Here is a 25,800-nt window from a genome sequence, read left to right as displayed (position 1 = left end):
AAAAAAAAAAAAATCAAACAACTTAAACATGCAAAGACCTTGGAGTTTCTCAAATGAAGGTTGTTGGGTCAAAATGTATTTATTTTTTTTCTTTTTTATAAAAATAGCTCACAAATGTCTATTAAGTTCAGATCAGACCAAGTATTTACTGTGTTTTTTTATGTTTTCTTTTTGCCCCTTTGCTGCCATAACAACCACAGTTTGTATTTTTCACAGCAGAATAAATGATGTTGACAGATTTCCAACTTTCAGGGTTTAACTTGTAGCCTGGTCAACTGTGGAGCAAACATTGCTTCAGGAAACACAGGCTGGACAGATGAAACAGCTTTTTAAGATAAAGAAAAATGTCTTAACTTCATTAAGAAACAAAAGAAAAACAACTGCTGATTATTTCACATAAAAGAGTTTCACTGAAGTAAAATCACAGACAATGCCATTTAAGAATTAACTACAAAAAGAAAAAAAACGGTGATTAATGATTACTGTATTAGCATAAATTTAATCTCCCAAAAATATAATAATGTGTTAATTAAGCAGTGATTATTAAGCTCACAGTTCTAAAATTGCATATTTTAAAACTATAGCACTAGTTTTATGTCCAAAATTTCAAAATGCATATTTAAGTATTTTTTGACAAAATATGAATATGAAATAAATCAGTTTTCACATTGAAATAAACAAAAGATGTATCTATTTGCTTTGTTCATTTTATCATCTCAAATTAGTCCCTCCTTACGTTAAACCATGTTTAAGTTCATAGTAAGATCTGCATGTCTGAAGCATATGAAAAACACATTCATTAGGAAATACTTCTAGAGACGCAATAAACCGTCTTCACATTGATGTTATTTGAAATTCTGTCTTTGAAGTATTAAAGGGACATAGTAGCTTCAAGAAAATCAGCTTTTCCTTATTAATATGCAAATTTATACAGCCAGACACTCCAAAGTCTAATCAGATCATCTACTCAGTAGGGGGTAGCTGTGGTGAGTGAAGAAGTTTTTCACTATGTGGTGCTGTGATGTTGTGAATGTGCCTGAGCACAAGAATAAACCAAAGAGGCGAGAATGCCATCATTGCACACACCATGAGTCAGGTTGTAGAAAAGAACTATGTGGGAGAAAAAAAAAAAAAAAATCAGAGATCATTTTGTCGTTTGAGCTGAAAGAGGCTGAAAAGTCCCTGACCTGTGTTCTTTGAAAACAAGAGGGCAGTGACCCCTTCAAGACTTCCCCAAATCACTCTAAAACAGAAAGCAATGTATGAGGGCTAAGCACAACAGCAGCCATGACATCTCATTACCGAATCCCATATCCCATCACCCTCAGCACTTTACAGCGCCGGCACTTAAGCGGTGACAACAGCAGCCAGAAGAGAAGTGGTGACAGTAAAAATGATGACGATCAAAGCGAACCTCCTCCTTTGACGAGGCACCAAATAAAACTCAGACACACCTTTCTAACCCCAATCAACAAATCATGAAACAGTTTGCTCTGCCAATAACTGAATATTCTTCAAGCATCTCACAAATGACTGTCCCTCCAGACCAAAGGGTAAAGAAAAAAACCCTGATATTTATCCTTTTGGAGATCAGCTTGTGTCATGTTGAATTATGAAAGCGGTGAGAAAGGATTTCTTCATGCTACGATCAATAGGCTGATTCCACTGTCACAATACAAGGCGCGGATCTGAGACAGGAATTTGACAGATGGCTTGTCACCTCCATCAGCGTGACGCCCCTCCGGCATGTATGGCGGTGTGTGTGCGCAAACATGTCCGCACATTTGGTTGATTTCTCTAATCTTTGGAAGGTATAGTGTGACAAAAACACCAAAGTGAGATATGGAAGTGTGTGCGCATGTAATGAGTGAGCAGCAACATGCAGAGAGGCATGTTAGAGGATTTCTGTGCTCCAAGGAAAGCTTGCTGTGCTACAGAATACTTTGCCGTGACTTCTCTCCTGATTTAATTAACCTTTTACTGGCTCTGTTCACGCAGTAAATCTGCTACACACAACTGTAAAATGTCTATGACCGCCGTGTAGACCTGTGACTTGAACAAATTGAAATTCTTTTCTGCTACATCCCCCTAGTAAACACTCCTGGATAAGAACACGGACATGCAAGGCCCTGCTGCTTCCCCGCGTCCTCTATGAAAGCATGAATGCAACACACTGTTTCCCACAATAGGTTTGGACAGGAGGTGCAGGCCACAGCACACAAAGCCTCTACAAGTGTCCTGTACTGGCAGCTTAGACAAAGAGTCTGGTGGGACTGCTTGCCTTGCAGTTTGTGAAGCAGATTTCCTCAACTAAAGTGTGGAAAGAAAAAAATGTCCTGTTGTACAGTTGACTTTAAGGTAATGGCACAAGGAGCCGAATCTGGATCAGGAAGCAAAGAGATAAAGATGAAAAGGACAAAATAGAAAAAAAAAACAGAGTAGGGGACCAGTGAAAGACAACAACTCAAATAAAAAATAAAATGACATCTCACATCCACTTTGATAATTAACTGTTTAAGAAAATTTTCTATAAGCTCCAAATAGGCTAAGAAAAACTGGCTTTAACTCCAATTCATACCGAATGCTAACAGGAAGGATCTAGTTTAATCTGGGATCAACAGACTCACAGGTGGATCAAAACCCCCCAAAAAATACAGCTATTATGGCAAATTGTAATTTAATTTAACATTTTTATGACAGTTGATCCCCATAATAAATATAAATTATTTAATTCTCAATAAATTAAACAGATGCAGCATGGTTTATGTATATGGATACAACATTTCTTTAGAGGTAAAAAAATGGAAGGAAATTAAGGTTTGAACTGGTGAGTGTGGAAAAATGACCCAAAAGGAAATGCTACTGTCGATAATAATAATAATAATAATAATAATAATAATAATAATAATAATAATAATAATAATAATAATTAGTTTTTTAGAATAAATAAATTAATTAAATAATATGTAATAATCAAAACAAATACAAATATTGAGATTAGTATATACAAAAATATATTATAGTTATTATCAATATTCTATTAGCAAATATAATTTCTAGCAACATTTCTTACAAGGTGCTTGCTCCTGGTGTGTTCATGTTACTGTGTTTTTGTCTGCTTCTATTTACGCGTGTTGTGTGTCTGTGTGTGTGTCTGACTACTTGTATGTAGCTGCGGACAGAAATAGAGTAAAAGGTCATCTGTGGTTAAACTGTGAGAGGAACCAGAGGCTGCCCCTTTGCACCCCATCATGAGCCGGGGGGCGGTGTTGGTGGTGGGGGGGGAGCTCCAACGCCGCAGACACGGATAAAAATGCCAGAAAACAGTGGCTCTTTAGCCCAGGATGACAGACATTACCGGGGAAGTAGTTTGCTTCAAAACAAGCTTCAGCAGGCATCAAGTCCCTCCGTTAAACAATAAATCCACCTGATATGTTTCATAAAGTTGAGGAAAGCTGTTGTCAGGTGCTGAAGCTCTCCACCTGTAATACCTAACAAGTGAGCGTGAGCTTTTTCACACCCTATTAGGAATACAACTCAACTGGGCCATGCAATGTTTTTGCTGCATGAAGTCATTCATGTTTTATGAAGGATATAATATTGATTTTAAGCACAGCACAGCCAACATTGGAGGTGTGTGTGTGTGTGTGTGGGGGAGGGGAGGGGTGATCAGTCTCCTTGGTAGTTTGGACTTTTCCTCCGAGGATGTTCTTTGACCTAACACAAACAATATAAATATATAAGGAACCTTCACAACAAGGTTTTCGTTTTAAAGAGTACCCTAAGCTCAAGTGAGAAGAGCACACAGTGGCTTTTTGTTTTGTTTGGAGGGAATTTGTTCACATTTTTAAATCAGGACATTTTCTGTACTTAGTTAAAATTCATTTCCTCTGGATGCCGACAGAACCTGAAACAACTCTCAGCTCCAAATATCACCCTGGGGTATTAAATCTTAAATCTGGATCACAGAAACATGTCCATATTCTCAGTTAGAGAGGAGAATTACAATATGTGGTTTGCTGCATTTACATTTTTTTTTTATTTTTTTATTTTTTACTATATTCAATCAACTTAAAATGTCTGCAGGAAACTAGAAATGCTAGAGACACAAAGTGACCTACATTCAACTCCATTTGAAATCCCAAATAGAATTTGCATAACTTAAATAGGTCCTTCTAGAATCATTGATACTCTCTAATATGACTAAATAAACCCAACTATGCATAAGTATATCCCACCATAATTACTGTTTGAACTGGAGGTTTCTCTCTTCTTATTTTCTTAAAATACGTTCAACAAAATTTTGATTGTGTTGCAAAGAACTTCAAGCATTAATGACTTATTCAGTCGTTCAAACTGTGTCATTGTAATATCTAGGTAACATATCTTAATTACAGGATTATTTTATGTAATATTCTCTGTGTGTAAATTACTTTTGTATGACTTTTTTTTAGGACCTAGGGCCCTCAAAGAGGTTTATAAAGCTTTTTTCCATTTATTTAATTAATATATTTATTTAATCATTTATTCATCTGCCAGCTCTCCATACAATACATATTTATTTATTTTGAAAATAAATATTAGCTGGAATAAAATAAATAAATATCTCAACTAAAGACGTCTTTGACGTTTTAAAATTTTCTTTAAAGCGACTAAGTAAAAACAGAGAAAAACATAAATAAAAAATACAAAGAAAGTAGACAAGGAATAAAGAAAGGAAGAAACAAAGACATACAAAAAGACAGAGAAAAACAAAGATGGAAAAGTAAATAAATAAATAAATGGGAGAAAACTAATGCACAAACACTGAAATATTTAAATAATGTTTGGACTAATTTGGAAAGCCTCCAGTGACAACGGATTATCTTCTGAATCAAATATACAAAATAACTAAATTTCTCCCTGCCCACAAAATATATTAGCTTTCATTCTTCCTGTCGTCCCATCTGAGTATTTACAGAGCTTCAGACCGACCCCTGATGACCACCCTGGGTACATCTGTTTAAGTAACCGACCTCTATCCCTGAGGTGAATATCTGCAGATGCCACACGCTGCGAACGCGCACAGCCTTTGGTACTTCTCTGTGTCGAACACTCTGCAGAACAGAGCAAATTACAATGAAATATCGAGTTCATTTATGAATAAGTGGGGCTGAACGGCCCCTTGTCGGAGCTTCCGCATGCATATTGAGTTGATAGAAACCTTTGGATGGGTCATTTCTCTTAGCTGCTTCATTAAATAGTGAAAGTCAAAAGTGCAATGCTTCCTGCCAAAGGAAAAAAAAAAGACAAAGATCTATAGAGGTGGAACAGAGGCAGGTTTTTTTTTTTTGTTCTGACTTGAAATGCAATAAACCAAGAAAAGGTTATAAAAAGTTTGAATTTTAAATTAAATGAAACTGAAAATAAGAAAGAATTCACTTTTCGCAACGTTGAAAAAGAAACAATTTTTATTCCTGGAATGACCAAAAATATAAACTCACTCCTGCCTTGCGAGTGACCTTAACTCCCAGCAGGACATTGTTCAAACCTGAGCCAATCAGCAGAAGCTTCTTGAGGCATTTCCTGACTGTGGAGTGCGCATGAGAGTGTGTGAGGTCACACACTTTTAAGTGGTTGCGGCGCAGAAGGAATCAAAGCACAGGAGAGGATCTATTGAAGCAAAGCTCTGTGTTCTCCTGCAAAACGGACCAGCCTCTCGAGATGCAGTTTCGTTTCTGGCATATAGAACAACAAATGTGTCCTGAGTGAGGCGCCGAGGAGGTGAGGAGCATTTCCTTTGAGGCCAGTTTCAGGAACAGATGCTTGGATTTGAATTGTGATGGCATTTTGAAAAGGTAGAGGACGAAGTCAGCTCCCCCACCCCAGTAGATGAGCTCCCCATGATGAATGCTGCTATTAAGAAAATGACTTGTCTCAAATGTCAGACTGTGGCCAATGTTTTCAGTATAAAAATTGATAGCAAGAGAACAAGCCATGTTCCTTTTTACCCTTTATTTAATGTTCTTGCCAGGGACGTGTAATAAACCCTAATTATTCGAACTGCCTGCCATTCTTTGATAACATCGATTTCTTAAAAATAATTAGAGCTTTGCATCACATGTGTTACAATGGTGACACCATAATGATGATGAATGACATATGAAGTCAAGAGAGCTTTCAGAGCACAGAACTAATTACAACAGAAAACATTAATTTCAAACCGAAATTTAGGATTACACCAAAATGTAAACAGGTGAGATGATCAATTTAAAGACTTTATGATGCAAAATGAAACTAAAGTCATTAAACAGTAAAATACCAGCATGAAAGAATCAAGCTGTGAACTCAGTTTGACATAAATGAGCCTAAAAGCAGACAGGTACACATTTAAACAATCCATAAACATTGCCTTTCTTTAGTGTAGAAAGATTTGCCCTCTTCAAACAGAGAAGCCCAATCTACCATCTCAGGTTTTCAGCATGATCAAATTTGCACTTCAAACCATTGTGCCCATTTAATCAGCCATTATGTATGCCCAGTCAACCACTGCAGAATTTCTAAGCAAAATCTCAGACAGAGGCGCACAAAGCTATCTTTGATTCTGCGATAGCCCATGGGGAAACTTTATCAAACTCCTCGGCTTCCTGCCGAGACGGACCAGGTGACTAGCAAGCACTCAATCTCAGGGCGAATTTTTTCTCTGAATGCAGCAAAGACTCTCCCCTTTGATCCAAACAAAGACAGCTGCAAATGCCTCTCGAAAAGCTGCCCCACCAATCACACTTCCACCTCCTTCCACCAATCAGGAGCTCGTCTGCAGCACTGACCGTGCTGCTGCTTTTTCTACCTAGTGATTTTCTTCCATTCTTTGAATCAAAGAGGGGGGAGTGAGATGCAAACTGTGCCCTACTCACCCATCTCAGTGTCCGATTTATTGTCCATTTCCGTGTCAGTGAGCGTGAGCGCCGAATTGGAACGGCTGGAGAGGCATGAATTCTGCCCAGATTTTGCCCCCGTTCCCCAAAGAGTCATGGTACGTTCCGGTGATACAGGTTCATGGTTTTCTGTGGCGGCCGGCCCCCGGGTGTAGCTGCTGAGTGGGTGGGACAGGCCGGTCTCAGGGCAGAGAGCCAAGCCTCTGCGAGCTGCGGGCTCACAAATCCCGAGCTGCCTCAATGAAAATGTCTGTCCTGTAAACGACAGCAAGTTGTAAAGTTAACAAACCGAGCAACAACCAGGTTAATAGCCAAGAACACAACCTACTGATGAGCAACGTGATGTCTGATTCTGAACATCTAAATCCCCCACATTTTCTGCAATCAATTCATAAAAAAATATTCTTAAACCAAAAATAAAATATTTTGTTGTGACATAATATATATATATATATATATATATATATATATATATATATATATATATATATATCTTTTTTTAGGTACACTGTTTAGAAAACATTTTAACTTTGTCAACAACACATGGTTTTTGCTCTCCACTTGCAGCTAGTTAGGGCTTCTATTCTACATACACCAGAAAAAAATAATAAGCTGTCATAAATGTCTATGCATTTTTCCCCACGGGATAATGCACAGCAAACAAAAAAAACTACCATTGAGTTCAACTAGAAGTTCCAGAATTATGGGAAAAACTATTCCAACTTTTCAGTTCACTGTGTCTTCTATGTAAAAGAATAAATAAATAATATATTTTTTGTGGACAGGGAGAATATATTTATTATGTTTCTAATTTAATATATTTGTATATAAACACTATGTTCTATAAGGCAAAACTATATTACTATATATGCATGTATATAATTAAAAACATAAGATAAAATTGATTGATTGTTGAATAATTAGGCAAGTGACAAAAATCACAGAAAAAAAATTATGTTTTTAAAATTTTATTTTTTTAAACTAAAGCAAGTGTTTATAAAATATAATTGCATTAAGGAAAAAAAAATAGTTATTCTATTCAAATTTTTTTCTACCCTCTAAAATATTAAACAAGCAAAATTGTTTGTCTTTTATTTTTGTTATTCACACACACAAACACACACACATGCACACGCACACGCTGAATGAAGTAAATATGCTCTTTAAATCTGGCATTTACCATGAATATATAAGAAACAGATTCCAACTCTAAATGTCTACATTACATTAAAAAATAAAGGCAGTTTTCTTCCCACAACTTCATCTTGATCCCATTAAATCTGAAACGGACACCAATTAGCAGTGGGAAAACGTAAGGGAGTAATGGATAGATTTTCTGATTGCAATCTTATGAGCCCAACGAGTGCCATAAAATAGAGTAAAGTGCTCAAACTTTTTAATTACACAATTTAAAGCAGCTTCCACCAGCCAATTAAAAGCAAGTGTTACTTTTTAGGCACTGCTTTTATATTTTACCGTAGTCCAGAATGGTTGGAATGTTTTATAGGATCAGGGGAGCCCATTGGATCATGTTCTAAATGAGTTTTCTCCAAAAGCTTCAGAAAATAACACTTGATTATGCCTTAGTGACTTCCTTTAATTGTGTTTACCACAGTCTGGAGGTCTTCTTGGGATATTGTATTTTTTTTCCACATCAATTTTGCACAGATAAAAAGAATAAAACTGTGAGATTTTTCATTTTGGTAAACAAATGACAAAATCCCTGCATCTATGTTCATTTTCCTAATTAACATGTTTACACTAGTAAACAGCAGCAAAACAACAAGAATATGAAGATTTTGTTATTTATTTTATTTACTAAAGAAGAGAGAATGAAAGTTTCCACTTTTGTAAACTGAAGTGTTTTTCCATCGCTTCCACAATTAAGCAGTTACATTTAAAAGAAAAATGTTCATTAGACCTTATCTCATATTACTGTCAGGTAAATATGTACATCATATTTCAGAAAAGTATGTAACAGATGTACAACATTTGATAGAAAAAGCCTGTTTTCACTAACCAGGCCTGGTGTATTCTGCTGTCTCCTTGTGGACCATCTCCTTGACTCTGCCTCCAAACAGCATCCGTGAGGGGTCATGGTCGAAGGCCTGCAGGGTCTCGCTGGAACTGTACGATTTCTGAGTGGGAACACGACAGGCTCCGTTGTCCCGGTCCGTGGAGGAAGCTGTGTAGCGCCGCTCCCGATCCTTGTCTCTCTCGCAGTCTCTGTCCCGCTCCCTCTGACTCTTGGACAGCGAGCAGAAAGGCCGCTGCTCCCTCACCCTTTCCATGCTGCCGGCATGCTGGGCATCCAACTCCCTCCCTTTTGCTACTGACACTCTACTGAGACGTTCACCACTGGATTATTTCGCTTTCTTTCAGCTCCCCCTTCCTGCTCTCTCTGGGCTGCGATTCTCGTCCTGTGACTGATTTCCTCTCCAAATCCCTCCTCCTCACTTCTGAACCCCTGTCGCTTTTTTCTTCAGTCCATTCGGCTGTCCACCTGCTGCACCTGGGGGGAAAAAAAAACGAGAGATGAGGAAAGGTAGCAAGGAGCTCCGATAACACTAATCCTGCAGCTTCATCTTCAAAAGCACACTTATCTGGTTCTCACTGCCCCACCCCAACGCTCCCTCTACACCTCTGATACTTCACTCATGAACACTTGACTTCTATTCTTGAACAACTTCCTTTTTTTTGCTTGTTTCAGATGGTAAAAGTGGGTTTAGCTTCTGAAAGTTGACTAAAAACGATAAACAGACCATTTGTCAATTTGTTCTTCTGGAAAATAGAAAACATAATCTAAATTTACAACAGACCAAAATTATATTACAATAAAAATTTTCAATCTAACTGTTCAGCAGTTTTCATTTAAATACACAGAGGAGCAACAATAACGAGGGTGAAGACAAAGACTAATTAAAAATTAATAGCTCCTATATATATATTTTGTTAGGCTGTGGCAGCTAAGTAAAATATAGGAGCTGGTCCCTAAATTATTAAACCTTTTACTTATGGTGCTAAATATACCTGCAAACAACTACTTGTTTTTAAAGATCTGTCTTGAATTTTTGCTTCCACATCACTAAAATGGAGGTTAAATGCAAGTTTGTTTTTTTTGGAATAGTCAAGGCTCTGAAAAGTCATAACAGAAACGTGTTTCCTGCAAAACTGCCACTGTGGGAAAGCAGCCGTTTCCACAGAAACCTTAATGCATTTGCAACAGGAATTATTCATCGTGAGCCCAAACAAACTGAAGAGTGCGGAGAAACTTCACCTGGATCTGTGGTGGAATAAAACCCAAAGACAGAAGCGACGAGAAGTTAACTTTCTGTCACAGAAGGTTTAATTTTTTTTTGTTTTGTTTTATAGGAGAGATGAAAAAATTGTGGACTCAGTCTTTCTCAAACTGCATTTGAAAGAACTTTTGTTCAGTTTGAATCTTAACTTTTTCAATTCTTTGAATAACATGCAGATGGCCCTTTAGTGTACTACCAACCGCAGAGGGCCCTCCTCATTCTGCGCCTTCATTCTTCAGTGTTTCATGCCAAACTTCATTCCCATTTTTCGGGCTACCAAATCGCTTGAGGTATAACTGCCAGGCAAATATTTTATACCACCTTTTACAACCGACTACAGAGAATGACGATCTGCATACTTTTATTAACGTACTGTAAGGACATTATACGACTCCAATAAATCTCATCTAGCAGCAGAAGGTCATTCTGCATATCATTCTGCTTATTTCGGTCGGATCAGATCCAATTGGTCCAAATTGGGATGAGAACTAAAACAAAAATAACTAAATAGGTGATATTGTCATAAAAATATATATCACAATACATAAAAATATCACAGACGATGTTTTCAGTTTTTTCCTTTTTTGGGGATGGATTATATGGTGCTAAATGTACATATGTATATATATATACATGTACTGTATGTATGCAGTCACCCCCACACTGGAGCAATGCGCAGTCCTTGGCACAGCCAAGATACTGCAGGACCCTCAAGCTCCCAGGCCTCTGGTAGACGACCCGAGCTCAGAGGATAAGAACCACCCGCTGAGGGTGAGAAGGGAATTATTTGTATGTGTGTGTGTCTCAAAGAACATATAAAATTGATAAGTAGAAATAAACAGCTTGAAAACAAGCTGTTTTTATTACCGAATGGAAATAAAAATACTTCGACAAACAATTAAAACATTGGTTTTACAAGATGTTAAAAAGTTTTCCCTCCTTATGTTTAAGAACCGTGTTTAACATTTTCATAAGGAAAGCTTCCTTTTAAAAATGCTCATCACCAAAATATACCAATAAAAATTGTAAACATTAAAAGCTTTTCCACACTTCCTAAAGATCAATAACTTAATGATGCTCAGTGTTTTGAAGTTGAAGTTCCACTGAAAGCAGAATATCCCTAACCACCTGTGAAGTCCAACTGTAGCAAACAAAAGAGTTTTGCAAAATTATATTGATGCTTAATTTTAAAATTAATTATTTAATATTTATCATCATTCTATTCCTCCTTTTACAAAACAACTGACACAGTTTTTCTTTTTTCTCTCTTTCTTTTGGTGTCCACAGAGGAAAGCCGCCCTGGGCAGGAAGCCATATTGCCCACCCCTGGAAGTCTATTACAAATGAAGACATCTATTTTCAGAAAAAAAAAACGATGTCTATTTATCAGTACACAGGCTAACAAATTGAGCCGAACACACCAAGAAAAAAACCTCCTGATTTCAGGATCTATTGTGATTTTGTATGGCCATCCTGGCCTTTGACATTAGTTGTTTATATGCAGAGGAGCATCTGATACATCAGTTAAAATCTTCTAGCTGGTATAAATTCATAGATGACTTCCCAATCCCATCGTGGAATGTGGAAGGGAGCTGTGGTGTGTCAGAAGTGTTTATTACCAGCCATTTTCCACTGCCTCCTGACACACACTCACACACCACGAACTAAATTTCATTTCTCTCTTGGCTGAGCAGTAAGACTGGAGCATCAGACTCCATCTTTTCCCAAATGAGATCTACTTTGTTTCACATCAAGCATCAAAACATTTCAATGAACCCAGGATAGTGTACCGTCACACTGCGAGATAGCGCCAGCCCCGGAGACTTCCCAAAACCTGGAGCAGTCACCGGTGCAGTGCAGGATGCAGGGATAATGAAAATTGTAAGCTCTTCCACACCTATTAAACTTCCTCCCCCACCTCCCAAAGTTGTCTGATATGACTCTGTTTCCCTGAAGGGCTGAGATGCAATCAGCGACAGACTCTCCTGTAACCCTTCCTCTCAAGTCTCCACACTGCACCCCAAGCAGTTGTTTTTAGATGCCGCAAGCCGTCTCAATCACATCTCATCACTTTCAGCAAATTGTACACAGCCGTCCAGACGGGCAGATTAATGCATGGGATGAGTGTGTGCGGACACGCCCAGGAGCATCCCTGATTACGATCCTCGTCTTCTTTATGGACTTGTAAAGAGATTCGCTGTCTGAAGAACGGCTAATGCTACAAGTCTCACCCACTAAGCTGCATTCTGCACTATAGTAGGATTTAGATTTGCGTCCTAATCAGCTATAAGCCCTTGAGTGACCATGCATGGCCCTGTACAAACATCCCTGTGTGACTGAGGATGGGATCTATTCACAGCTACTTCAAGTGTCTCGCTTGTATGTAAACAGAATTGCAAAACACCTGAGAGGTATTTGTGATAGTCTAAATTATGTACGAAAGGTTCTAGATACTCTTGTATGTGCTTCTGCATTGGCAGTAAAGTCCGAACTTAAATAAACTGAATGTGCAATGTCTTCACTGCAAAAAATCTGCATCCAACCTCTCAAAAGAAACAAAGGCAAGAAAGTGAAGATTTGCCTTCTTGCTTTTAAACAGAAACTTTAAGGCAGGCCTTTTCATTTCTACCTTCCTACCTTTGATCATGCAGCTGAATCAGGACAGTCAGTCACCCGTGACCATTCAGTAGAGGAGTCGACAATGCAAAATTAGTGTCACACAGAGGTCCTCCTGCGAGCCACTGAGCCACGGAAGAAGACAATTCATGAGCTATGCGGCGCAGCTCTACACACATCTCAACAACTCCCCTGCCAGTTGAATACCGTCCCCCCGACACCTACTGCTGTCCCACACTTCTGCACTTCTTTGAAGCATAAACCATAAACCATCTGTAAGATACAGTGAGGGGAAACGGCTCCAAGTCATTTGGCTCTTCAAGGCAGCTGGAGAGGTTTCAAGGGTCTGAGATTTACTTGTTTCATGTCTGATGATGAGTATTTTATTCATCAAAGATGTCCAAAGGAGAGTTTTATGCTTCCGATCTGGGATTTGAAAAGGATGACCAAAAGAGAACAAGCACTTTTTTTTAGCTGATTTTGAATAAGAGTATGTTGGTTTACTAAAAAATAAACTGAAGAAACCTGGGTAATCTCTGCTTTATTCATCAAAACCTCTAAAAATATTATTTGATGACACAAGCAAGGGTGTTTAAAACACAGGGCAACTTTGTCAGCAGCTCTACGATTAATCAACTCATTAAGGCTGAAATAATTAATTAACCAATTAGTGAATTGACAGAAGATTTGTGTGCAATGTTTGGGATTCATTTAATGATAAATCCCACGTATTACCTCAGCTTTTAAAACCAAGAGAATATATGTTTAGAAAACGTAAATGTTTTTGTTTGTTTTTAATTCCTGTAAAAATGAGGAATTAAAAGTAAAGATATATTATGTGTGACAATTTTTAAGGACATTTTTAAAAAAAAGCTTTTGCATTATTCTCCCGCGAGGCGGTCCCATGTTCGATGATGATTGATGATAAGCAAACACGCCCACACACGGCTCCTATTGATACATTTAAAGATGCACCAATCAGCCAGTAGTGGATTTTTTGATTGGCAGGTCTGAGAAATTAAGTAAATGGTCCTCACCCCTACTAAATGATTCAAAGCTGATGTATCCTACCGCGTTTGGTGTATAAGCTAAATAAGGATCAGATAAAGGTTAGGAAAATATGTGTCTATGCATAAATAGAGATAATCAGTCAGTCTGGGGATTAGCAGATCTGACCTTAAAGAGGACCAGAAATCGGTCTAGAAAAGCCTGATCGGTGCATCTCTTGATTTGTGTCTGAACTGTTTTTAGTGCTTACGAAGCATTATAACTTTCCAAGCTAAATCCTTCTGCACCCTTCATGATACTAAGCTCTAGCAACCTCAGCTTAGAAAAGTAATGTTGGGGTGCTGTGGTGGCGCAGGGGCAAATCACAACCCATATATGGAGGCCTTTGTCCTTGTGGTAATAGTTACAGGTTCAATTCCCGGCCTGGCGACATTTGCCGCATGTCTTTCCCTTCTCTCATTGCCTTCTTTCCTGTTGAACTACTTTCAAATGACGGCCACGAGAGCCAACAAAACCTTAAAAACCTAATGGAATATCTGTGGTAAGATTACCCACAACAGAAAAATATGTTTAGGGAGTAGGATCTAAATAAATGTTTACTAATTGAAGCCAGAGTTTTGATCCAAAAATAGACAATTTTTATCATTTTGTCTGATACAATCTGATGAGGGTAAAATAATAAGTGTAGCAGCTGATATCCAGCTGGCTTATGCTTGTTACTTTAGCACACAAAGCATTTTACAAAACCCGAGTCGTCACTGCTGACGGGACTGCTGAAATTGCAACTATTCACCGGGCTTTTTGCCCGGTAATTGTATTTCCACAGGGCGGCTTTACATATCAGCTCAGATCTTCCTGTGTCTGACCTCTGTAAATAATGGTAATAAAGAGTGTACTTGTCCGCACTGGTGTGTCCCTCCAAGACAATTCACCTGCCACCAAGTGGCCCGGCCGTTGCCCCTCACCCCCCGCATCGTGTTGCTGGCTATTTGCTGGAGCACAGATCAGACAGCTCTCAGCCACGGGGAGTGGGGAGAGTGGTTGATGGAGCTTGTGGAGATCAGGGCTAGCTCGCTTTAACACAGCCAGCACCTCCAACAATAGCCGCCTCTGACAGCTTTGCATAATTCATCTTGTCGAGTCTCGCTCTCGCTCTCTCTCTCTTTCCTCCTTGACGCTGCTCTCTCCCTCTTCTCTTTCAGTTTATCTTCAGTCCCTTTTTCTGTGCCTTTCGGCACTTGGAGAAGGAGTGAGGGAGAACCAAGGCAGTGTTCCATCAGATGCTGCCTGTTTCCCCCTGACACCAGTGATTCTGGAGACAGAGGAGAGTTTGTCTGCAGGATGATTCCCAGACTCTGTGAATCCTGGACGCCATCTGAACCACATTGTTTCCCTTCTTTATGGAGGTTCAATGCCAACATCCCAGAATGCAAGATAAATTTCTGAACTGCTGTCTCAAATTAGAAACACATTTCTTTTGGTATTTCAAGTAACTAGTTTAAATACTAACTGACTTTCCATGAAGCTACAACATATTTAGTATTTTCTTTTTAATATATTCTTATAAATACTGGATAACTGAATTGGAAACATTGATGGAAATGATTTTTTGTTTTTTGTTTTTTTTACATTTCTTAAAACTTTCACTGTGTCCTGACAGTATAACATGAGAGAGATAATCTGTGAAACAGGTTGGTCCAAAACAACCAATCAGAGCCAGGAGGAGGGGTTTACCATCATCAGTCATGGTTGTAGATGAGCTGCAGCTGTGCTAATAACAGACAAACAACTTACAGGAAAACTATTTATCTATTCTGCTAACTAGTCGAAGCTTTCACTTTGTAGCCTACAAAGGAGCTGCAGTTTCTACAAAGCTGTAGAAGTTGCAGCTCCTACAGTTTTGTAGGAGCTGTAGGAGCTGGACATACATAAACTGGACGTTTACGTATCTCCTGAGTGCAAGGACATACATAAACATAAGCAAAAGCTTCAACACTTCTCCTGGCTCTAATTGGTTGTTTCTGGTGTAATTTTTGCAGATGGCTGTAGGACCACAGGGAGAAGAGCTTGATTTTTAATTCTTTTGGATTATGTGTCTCAAACTGTCAGGAATAGTGACAGTTTAAAAAAATGTAGAAAATATATTTTTTAAAAGAAAAGTGACCCACTGCAGCTTTAAAACTAAGAAGAACAATAACATTTTGTAAACTGCAAATTCACACAGAAGTAAAAGTGTGTTTGGTCGTCAAAAAATGTGGTACCAGACATAAGAAAACAAAAAGGATCCAGCAGCAACAAAGCAATCAGTGAAAATCCAGCTGTTTCTGAGCTGTTACTGAATAACTTCTATCCCCCATAAACATCACAGAAAGGTACAAAAATCTCTCTGAAGAATACAGGCAACCCCTAACAATTAATGATGCAATATTATGGTTTGCATTATTAAAGTGGTCACCCGCTGTGACCAAAACTTTAGTACCTCAGTTGCTTAAAGGGTTGAGACAAGACATACTCTGCTCCCCAATGAATTAGCTTTTGGCATTTTCTGCTCCACTGACCAAAGGTGGCTCAGATAAACTTGTTTAAAGAGCTAACAGCTATAGATGTAGCTGAAAACAAAACACTCACTGGGATGCTGTTTCTATGGTAGAAAGCTTAATACTATAACACCTGTGTGTGTGTGTGTATGTGTGTGTGTGTGTGTGTGTGTGTGTGTGTGTGGGGGGGGGGGGTGTGTGTGTGTGTGTGTCGGTTAACAGACGGATCACAGGTCTGTAATATCACATAGTCAAGTTTCTGTCATTCCATGTTTCCTTTATTCTGAGAAACACAGAATTGTTGGATTTAGTTCCTTACTTGTCTGCATACTGAAGAGATTAATAAATTTTTGGTTTCAAATCTGATAAAGACGTGGATCAAACCAACAGAAAAGAAAAAAAAAAACATTTGTTTTGTTTTTGCATGCTAATTAAAAACAGAACAATGATCATTTGTCTGACTACACAGAATGATTGTTGTCCCACATTTAAAAAAATGTTTAATACATGGTTTTGTACCCAACATTTGTCAATTCATGCCAGCCAAGAACGTCTGGTACCTGGTTTGATAGACAAAGCAGGTAATGATAAATGATAAAAAATATCTACCAGTAAGGGTGTGTCTACATTTATTTTTGTAGAATTATGGATGTTAACGTTCTAACTTTAGATTGGACTGGTTTTTAAAAAAAACATAAAAAGATGATAAAAAAAGATAAAAAGATCTTTACTCAAAATAAGCACTGCATCTCAAATGGTTGTTGTCAATATGATTTTCAAATCATTCAAATAAATTACTTTGTTATATCTTAGATGTTTTTCTTTTGTTGCTGCAATCAGATTTTTTTTCTTTTTTTTTTTTCTGGATATGGTGATGCATTTTTTCCAGTTTTATTCTACTAGGGGGGCACAGCTGGAAGAGTCCAATTCCAACAATGCAATGTGCAACATGTTAGATAAGTTTAAAAAATGGTTAGACTAAAACAAAAACCCAGAAATACATTTTGCTGGCTCCAAATTCCTCTGCAAATGTTTGGAGGGATGAGCTTACTACACTCATGAGCGATGATGAAATCCTGCTCTGTGTTGGATTTCCTGTCTCTGAGTAAGATGGAGACTATTCACAACTGGAGTAAAGTGATGCAAATCTCTGATTCAGTCACTTCAGATTATTCCATGCTTCTGGGACTCGAAGCTTTAGCCCTCATAGATGCAGCACATTTAAAAGATAAACAACACCACAGTGAGAGTGAAAAACAAATGATAAAAAAAGCTGAGCTGAACCCACATCATTCTGTTTTTCTGCTCCTGTCTTGTCCCTCCCAGCTAAACCATAGCGGTCAACATCAAATCCTCACTATTTTATTGCTCCGCATTGTTGTGTGTGAATTAAATAATAAAAAAAAATTGTATGTGCCAGTCCTAAGATAACATAATAAGCAGCACAATAAGCTGAGCTGGGATGTTTACAAATCCCCCAAATAACTCTTCACCAGCAACTCATATGAGTTCTGCATTCACTGAATCTTTTAGTAGGAAGAAGAAAAAAGAAATAAATGATACGCAAGCACAGTCAAATTCAGTTTTTGAAATGTAATTGTTATGTGTGGACAAGTGGAATAAAAAAGGAGCTTTTTTAATGTTTCTTTTACAGTGGCGAGATCCCAAATGATAATAACAGGTTATTCAGTGAATTCATACATACAGGCAGCTGTGTTTATGAACGCCACAGATATTGAACCCAGCTCTTATCAAAATAGGTGCTTCCTTGCATGTCACACAGCCAATTACGCTAGACTGTCTTAATTCATTGGGCCTGTCTTAATTCATTGGGCCACATTGCGCTAATATCACTTTGTGATATTAGCGCAAACGCAATGCCTGCTTCACATATGGGATCTGAGGAAGTAATGCAGTTCATGTGGATTGGCTTTATTGAGAATCCTGCAAGACAGTATCAACAAATTGCCAGGTAATGCTTACTCAGAAAGAAACGGCTCCACACTGTGTAAAACAAATTCAGCTGCGCAGACCTGTGGCAATTTGCAGACAAAATCCATGATCGACCCATTGTTACGGAAATAAATTAAATTGTAGTAACACCGCGCCTACAATGTGATGACGGGAAGAGCAATCTCAGTGCCACGAAGAGGCAGTGCAAGAATGAAAGCATTTATGTGCACAATAAATCTGGTAAACAAAGGAGAATTGATTTGACTGATTGAAGGGAATCATTTATTGAATATTATTTATTCAAGGAATAGTGCATTTTTAATCGCAAAATTCTCAATCAAATATCTCTGGAGCTTGTGTGTAATCTGGACATCTTCTGCTGGATCCTATTAAAAGAGCAGTGAGACACAAGCTGAAGATCAGGACAGGAGTTACATTAGAAATGCTGTGAGCATACGAACCTGGCGAGCAGATAAAAATTCAAATACGGAGAGCTATTCCAAAGTGCTGACACCGGGTGTCATTCAAATGCATCGCACATGATTGTACCGCAAACTAACCCTTCCTTCTCTAGAAAATGCAGGGGCAGATGGAATATACACAGCAATCATAACAGTTGCAGACAACAGACTGGAGGAAAACTTCAGTCAAGACTACTGCAATGGGAATGCAATACTCCAGCGCTGCTATAACTACGGGAAACCATAAAATCTTACCAAATAAAGACGCTGATGTACTGCTAAAAATACAAATTCACATAAATGGTCCAAAATAAATCAATATACTCTCTTCGGTGGAATGAAATTAGAGCAGGTGCACACTGCAGACACAGAATGAAAACTCATATCGAGTGACTTTTTTTTTCCTTTAAGCAATTGTGCCGCATAAACAATACAAAAAGAATCTAGATGGTTTTATTATTTCCTTGTCAGCATTTTAGGAGTATGTAGGTCATGATGGCACACTCGGAGAATACAGAAACACACTGCAGGCCTTATAAAAGAAACATCAATCTGAAAACTCATTGCATTGTAGAGGTTTCTCAACTTTCAGGGGAAAAACTTAGAAAGTCTGACCAGCAACGATTGGCCAAAGAGCGACTCCTGAATACACATCGTATGCCTCTGGAAGTCAAAGATTGCTGACCTGTATACTATTACACTGTCTGCGAGGCTCCAGCTTTTACACTCTTCAGTCGACTGATATTCCATATTTTCTTTCTCTTCACCCTTCTGAGAAAATAAAAAAAGCCACAGAGAATGTGTTTCTGACTGGCTTCACACGCTCCTACTCATCATCGCCCTTCGTCACCGATCAGACATCAGGCTTTCAGCATCACAGAGGCCGTGTCGACTGAATTATTGAGGCCATCAAGCGGCTTCATTGACAAGCTCTGCTCCCGCCCAGCTTCCCACCGGGCTGTCCAGGGGTCACAAAAGACCAGACCTGAGGCCTTTGGCAGGCTGTAGCTATCCCTTTTTGCTGCTTTGTGAACATGCAGAAGCACCAATGTGATGCAGAAATTATGTAAAACAAACAAAAGTGAACTGCAGATGGAAGAAAAGCATAAATAAAAAGAAACTATTTTGAATATTTTTGCCATTTCTCGACAACCAGTCACAGTGACCCCTGGCACCTTTAAAATGTAGAACAGTTTGTGATTTCATATATAATTCCACTTATATTCACAAAGGCTGAACTTACACACTGCTCTGGGCAATTTTCACAAACAGAGAACACGAAGAAATTCTATTTTATTCTCCCTATGACACAAGTAAGCGCATTTCTTTTTGGCTCTCCTCACCAAGCCTCAGCCTGGAACATGCAGGGAGAGGTTTTCTGTTTCAAAGTCAAGCCCACTGTCCAATCTTTCTGCCTGGTCCTGACCCAGAAAGCCCACTGGAGCCCGCTGAGCCATAAATGGTAATCTGTAGGCTACAACAGTGTGAGGTGGCGCTACATCCAGAACTGGACCAGCAGGACGGTATCCTGTGGTTGGTGACAGGTGGCTTTAATCCCAGCATGCTTTGGCCACAAAGACCCCAATCAACCCTCCCAAAAACAGAGCTGTCATGCTTGAATATCTGCTTTTCTTGATTTTAAGCAATCCAGCTGCAGAATGGCTCCCGCATCATCCCAAACAATTACCACTTTAGTTGTTGAGTCTACAAACGCCTACGCACGGCATCACCACCAACACGCCTGCACGCATGTGTGTGATAAGATGCAGGATCAGTTTATGTTATGAACAAAGCAATAAATCACGCTCGGCATTGAACAACAGCCATCAGACAGCCACAATAGCCATTGCCTTGAGAACACTCATCCGTCCTGTTCAATCAGAGCCCAATTTCTGATGTATCGAGTCGACGTGGAACATTCATCTTTATGTGAATAAAAATCCACATTTATATTCTTAGCTGTCTCAAGCTTCTCTGTAGTGAATCTATCAACATATTTATGAATTGGGTAAGAAATAAATATGTTATACACAAGCGGTTGTGCATAAAGCATATGCCATGTTTTTTATGGTGTTTTCTGCTTTCCTCGTGCAGCAATACAATGTAGTTAAGGAGCATGGTAATGCATCAAGTGCTGTCACTAAATATCCCTTCTCTAAGCACATTTCAAGAGCACACAATCCGCTCCCTTCCAAATCCAAGGGTGACTTTCAGCAATAATTTGGCAACTTGCACAAATCCCACACACCACCTTTTCCTTTCATGATGCTTTCTAAACAGGATAAACTTTGTTGCAGGTGGGCCATCACTGTGCTAAATTCAAGTAATCCTCTGACTGCTGGGCTTCCGAGCAGGAAACGACAGTCTACAGTTTGATGGGTCGGTTATGTTAAACCCGGGTATGTTAAACTCCAATCGACCCAAAGAATGCACTATGCCGTGTTATACATGCCCTTTTCCACTATTCATCATGATGCCGCTCTGCTCTTATGGGAGAGAATGGAAAGTGCATTAAGAGAAAGAAAAAGCAGGTGAAAGAGAGTACAACATACAATAGCAAGACAGGATTTATGTTAATAGTAACAGATCAGAGGGCAGCAATAATGTAAAGTAAATATGAAGTGGAAGCGCTCCGTCGAGCCTGAGGAACTGGTGGTAGTTTGTCCGGCTGCATTAACCTTCACATGTTTGCTCCGATTTGTTGAAACAGGCGACTCGGCGACGATGTTTAGCATATCAAATGTTTTAATCCCAGAGGTCATCTTGTGCCATTCTCAGCACCCGCAAGTAAAAAAAAAAAAAGTCAGCTACTGTATGTGCAGGTCTGAGCACAGACTGTTCTTCCACATCACTCAGGTGTTAGCAGGACGAGTCCTGACTGTTTTTTCTATAAAATAAAATACAAAAAAAAAAAAAAACTGCGTGAAGCCAGGATTCAAATTGGCATCATCAGACAGAATATTACATTCTCCACAGGAATAATGAATAAAGGAAATTATCTAAGAAATAAACAATGTTGTATATACAGTTCTTCTAACGTTTCTGAATTAAGTATACAATTTAAATTCAAAGCATGAATTAGAGAATAGTCCACAGAATTTTGCTGAATTCTCCTAAGAAAATGAAGTCACCTGCTTCAATTAGTTGACTGCAAGGCAGTGACGTTAAAAGCTGAGGAATTAGATTAAAGCCTCAATAAGAGGTCACAGCAGAAAATGTCTCAGTGCTCGATGCGTAGCCATCTGCCAGTCTATGGCGCTCTCCATAAATAGTGAACTCCAGCACGTTTTCTCTACAGCTGTGCTAAATGTGTTGATGGACATGGAGCAACTGGCTTCCTCATGAATCCATGTGTGTTTCTGAATGTGTCAACACAACATGTGTCATTTATCAGTATACTCTGGCAGCAGGAAAAGAGTCGTAGCTGCCTGGTTGCTGTACAGGGAGGCCAGTTCCAGTTATGATCAGTGCCTCCGTACAGGAGATGCGACTGTCGTGCCCCTGCAGGATGCCAGAAGAGACAGATTGTTGTCTCTGGGAGTTTATTGGTTCTCATAAAACACTTGCCACATCTTCCTAAACTTATTTTTTCATCCTTGGAGAAGTACATGTCATGATTTGCAGGGAGGTTGGCGTGAATGGAGGGGCAACAAACCTTTCAGCGAACATAATTCACTACACACGCCCCAAGTAGTGAAGCTCTGCATTAGTTTACGATTCCAGTCGTTGTCAGACATGGAGCATAAAACACAAAGTGGGCTCAACTGCTTTAGTTCCTCAACCACACTGGGGACAAAAAGCCATAAATCAATTTAGCTGAACAGATATACTTGTCCTCCTGGGCTATCATGTGGACTCAGATGCAAGTGTTTGGAGATTGTGTTCAGCCTGATCCATGTCAGAGTTCAATCAGATCAACGTTTTTCTCCATGGTCGGCAGTCTGAGCACCATTCAATGTTTAAAACCACAAGATAAAGGGGAGTGACCAGAAATCTTAAGTATCTTGTGCAATTTCAATAAAAATCATTAAGTTGAGAGAAAAGATCATAGTCGTTTCTTATACGGGAGACGTGGCCGAGCTTGGCTCACCGATTAGGTTCATCGCGGACCTGAGTGTCTTTGGATCTGAAGGTTTCTTGCAGAACCTGAACAGACGGCTCATGTTAGATTTCTCTCCAGATCTTAAAGCTGAAAGCCCAAACTGTGGACTGATGAGTGTAAAAGTCAAATGCCTCTTAATTGAGAGTGAACTGAGAAGTTAAGTTGAATCATGTATGAAACTGATTGATTTTTCTAACCACAATAAGTTTAGTTCTTTTTTTCTTTTTTTTTTAAATGGGTCAGCCCAGGTTTAAAAGTAAGAATAGGATGAAGGTTGATCTCATTCATCTTTATTGGTGATTTAATTATGATACAAACATCAAATGGCCATTTGTTATGTGTTTTCATTTTTTAATATTCCCACTCAATCTTTAAAATCTGAAAATTTGACGCTGCTTCTAAATCAAAGAGGCTTACAAACTGCGCGTTTTATTATTAAACTTCATATTGCAAAGCAAACCCCAAACCGAAGCTGACCGGGAAATATCTTGTTCTCATTAAAACAGGATGACTTCCGCAGCTTTAAAAAAAAAGATAAAATAAATGTAAAAATACCAAAGAACATAAGTCTCATTCATATCGATCAGCGTGGAGATGGAAAATGGGACAGGGATCCCAGCAGGTTGCGGCGCTGCCTCTTGTCAAAGGATACGGAATATTACAGAAGAGCAAATCCGGCATGTTTACAGCACAACTATATTGATATTTTTTATTTATTTATCGTTGTTTGGATTTGTAGAATAGTGTTAAATAGAACAATAAGGGAGCACCGACCTGTGAGGAGCTGCTGCGGGTCTGTCCGAGGCGCATAAACTTCCAGCGGCGCGCTTCGCTCCCAACTTGCAGGCAGCAGCGCGCACAATAAACCGCGTGTGCAATTTGGCAACGAGTTTATTCTTCTGTCTTCTGCACAAAACAAAGCACCTCTCAGTCCGGCTGCAGACGCGGAAACCGATGCGCACGTCTCGGAGCAACAGACTTGTGTCCAACGCTGTGGACGTTGTGGCGACGGAGCGCAGAGCTCGAGCGGCCAGCGCCGACAGAAACGTGTTTCTGCTCCGAAATCTTCCCAGTCCTCCCGGCGAATCAGCTCAGGCAGTAGTTCCAGCCCCCCCCGCCTCAGGATATAACACGGATATACATTTCCTGTCGCCAAGCAGCTGTGCAGGAAATTTAGAGGGGAGAAAAAAGGATAGAAAGAAAATTCCTTTCCTCACTCGGTAAGGATGCGGATGCGGATGCTCGCCACCCGCTCCGCTGCGCTTTTGTCCGATATGCACTTGTCAGCTGGGAAGCTGCGCATCCCGTCCTCAGCCTCAGCCTGTTCTCTGCCTATCAGCACCGGAACAGGCCGTAAATACTGAGGAGGGTCAACTCTGACCTCCAGCCTGTGAGCAACAAGCAAACGGTGGCACCTGTAAACAACAGGAGGAGTTTCATTAAGAGAAAACTAACAGGACGTCTCAACCCGAATATCCATTTGATGCAATAACTTCAATGAAAAAAAAACCTAAAAATCAAACAGCAGATGTGAATTAACTGTGATCAGGCCACCTGGCTGCTCTCCCTCAGCATCCTCTCCTCCTTTTGTTTAGAGAAGCTGTTTATTAAGCTTACAGTGTACCTGTAAGGACTCCCAGCTTTTTAATTGGATAAAACCTGCAGTTCCTTACCTTCAGTCAAACAAGGGCAAAGCCAGACTGATGTAAATAAATGTTATTTCTTAGCAGCAAACATGAGCAGCTAAAGGTTACCCAAGCTGTTAATTAAACTGTTAAATCAACAAGGAAGCCTGAGCCTCACTGTTCAAATTGAAATGTTGCTTCTGGGAGAAGCTCGATTCATATTGTTTCAGTCCATCCACCATCTGTAGCGCATCGACCAGCTGGTCAACGGATACAGAACAAGATATGCAATTTAACTCCGTCAATCAAAACCACCAAAAGTGAAGAACCTGAAGCCACTGCTGTCATGGACTCTGGGTGCTTTCAAATCTTTAACATAGAAAGTTGTCCTGGTCCAGTGCCTTGTTTTCTTCTGTGCTCTTTTGGAGTTTTTATTTTCAGTGTCGCCACATGCTTGCTACAATCAAACAAATATTATTTTAAAAGTATTTCAAAAACAGCTGTTACTGAACAAAAAGAATAATTAAAACAAATGAACAAAATATTAGAATTTATAACAAGTTAAATTAATTCAAGGAGAAAATAAAGGTGAAAAAAACCAAAATGAAAATAAAATAAACTTATGCCTTAAGATGCACTCAGTCATATTTAATAAATTGGAACAGTTTTGAAACATTCATTTATTTCACTATGCAAAACACATTCTATAGATTAATTACACACAGAGCGATTAAAACGGAAACAAAAAATATCCGGTAACAAACTTTGAATTGTTTTGTTGCTGAACAGACATTCAGACACATTCCACAGATTTAACAGAAAAATATCTGCCACAAATGAGGCATTATTACAAAACTTTCATGTTTTTAACATAGTTTAGATATAGTCATTGATGCTTTTATTACTTTAAACTGAATTAATATAAATAAGTCTGCCACCATCTTAATTATCATGTCTGCAGCTTGTCCAAAATCCTGCTGTGTCCTGAGCTCATCCCTCCATCCTGAGCCGCTTTGCTTCGACTCCCCAGTTATTTCTCAGTTCATTTTGAGCTTCTGTTGATCATGGGCAAGTCCCTCCATACAGCTGATTCCAGTCATTTTCATCCACCTTCAAGAGCTCCCAGATCAACGGATAAACGTCAACCTGCCCGTAGACGATGTTTCAAACTCAAAGAAGACAGAATCTTTTCAGTTGCTGGTCCACTTCTAAGGAAACACATTCCTTGATGTTAAATGGATTCTTTCCATCCCTGCCTTTCGTTCCAGGCTGAAATCTGACA

At 39.1% G+C, this 25,800-nt stretch overlaps 1 protein-coding gene across 1 annotated transcript in view; it reads right to left on the bottom strand.

Annotated features, from left to right (window-relative positions):
- The window catches only part of LOC129360392 (teneurin-3-like), a 179,510-nt gene extending 155,521 nt beyond the window's left edge, over positions 1-23,989 (bottom strand). The window contains 3 exon segments of the mRNA XM_055030568.1: positions 6,897-7,172; positions 8,938-9,429; positions 23,668-23,989. Of these exon segments, the coding sequence (XP_054886543.1) occupies positions 6,897-7,172; positions 8,938-9,208 (547 nt within the window). The 5' untranslated portion in view covers positions 9,209-9,429; positions 23,668-23,989.
- Positions 23,990-25,800: the final 1,811 nt, after the last annotated feature.

This window comes from Poeciliopsis prolifica, unplaced genomic scaffold (genome assembly GCF_027474105.1).
Source record: "Poeciliopsis prolifica strain line A6 unplaced genomic scaffold, Auburn_PproV2 SCAFFOLD006, whole genome shotgun sequence".
In the NCBI taxonomy this organism is placed as follows: domain Eukaryota; kingdom Metazoa; phylum Chordata; class Actinopteri; order Cyprinodontiformes; family Poeciliidae; genus Poeciliopsis; species Poeciliopsis prolifica.
The sequence above is the reverse complement of the archived record's forward strand: the minus strand, read 5'-3'. Positions and strand labels throughout refer to the sequence as shown.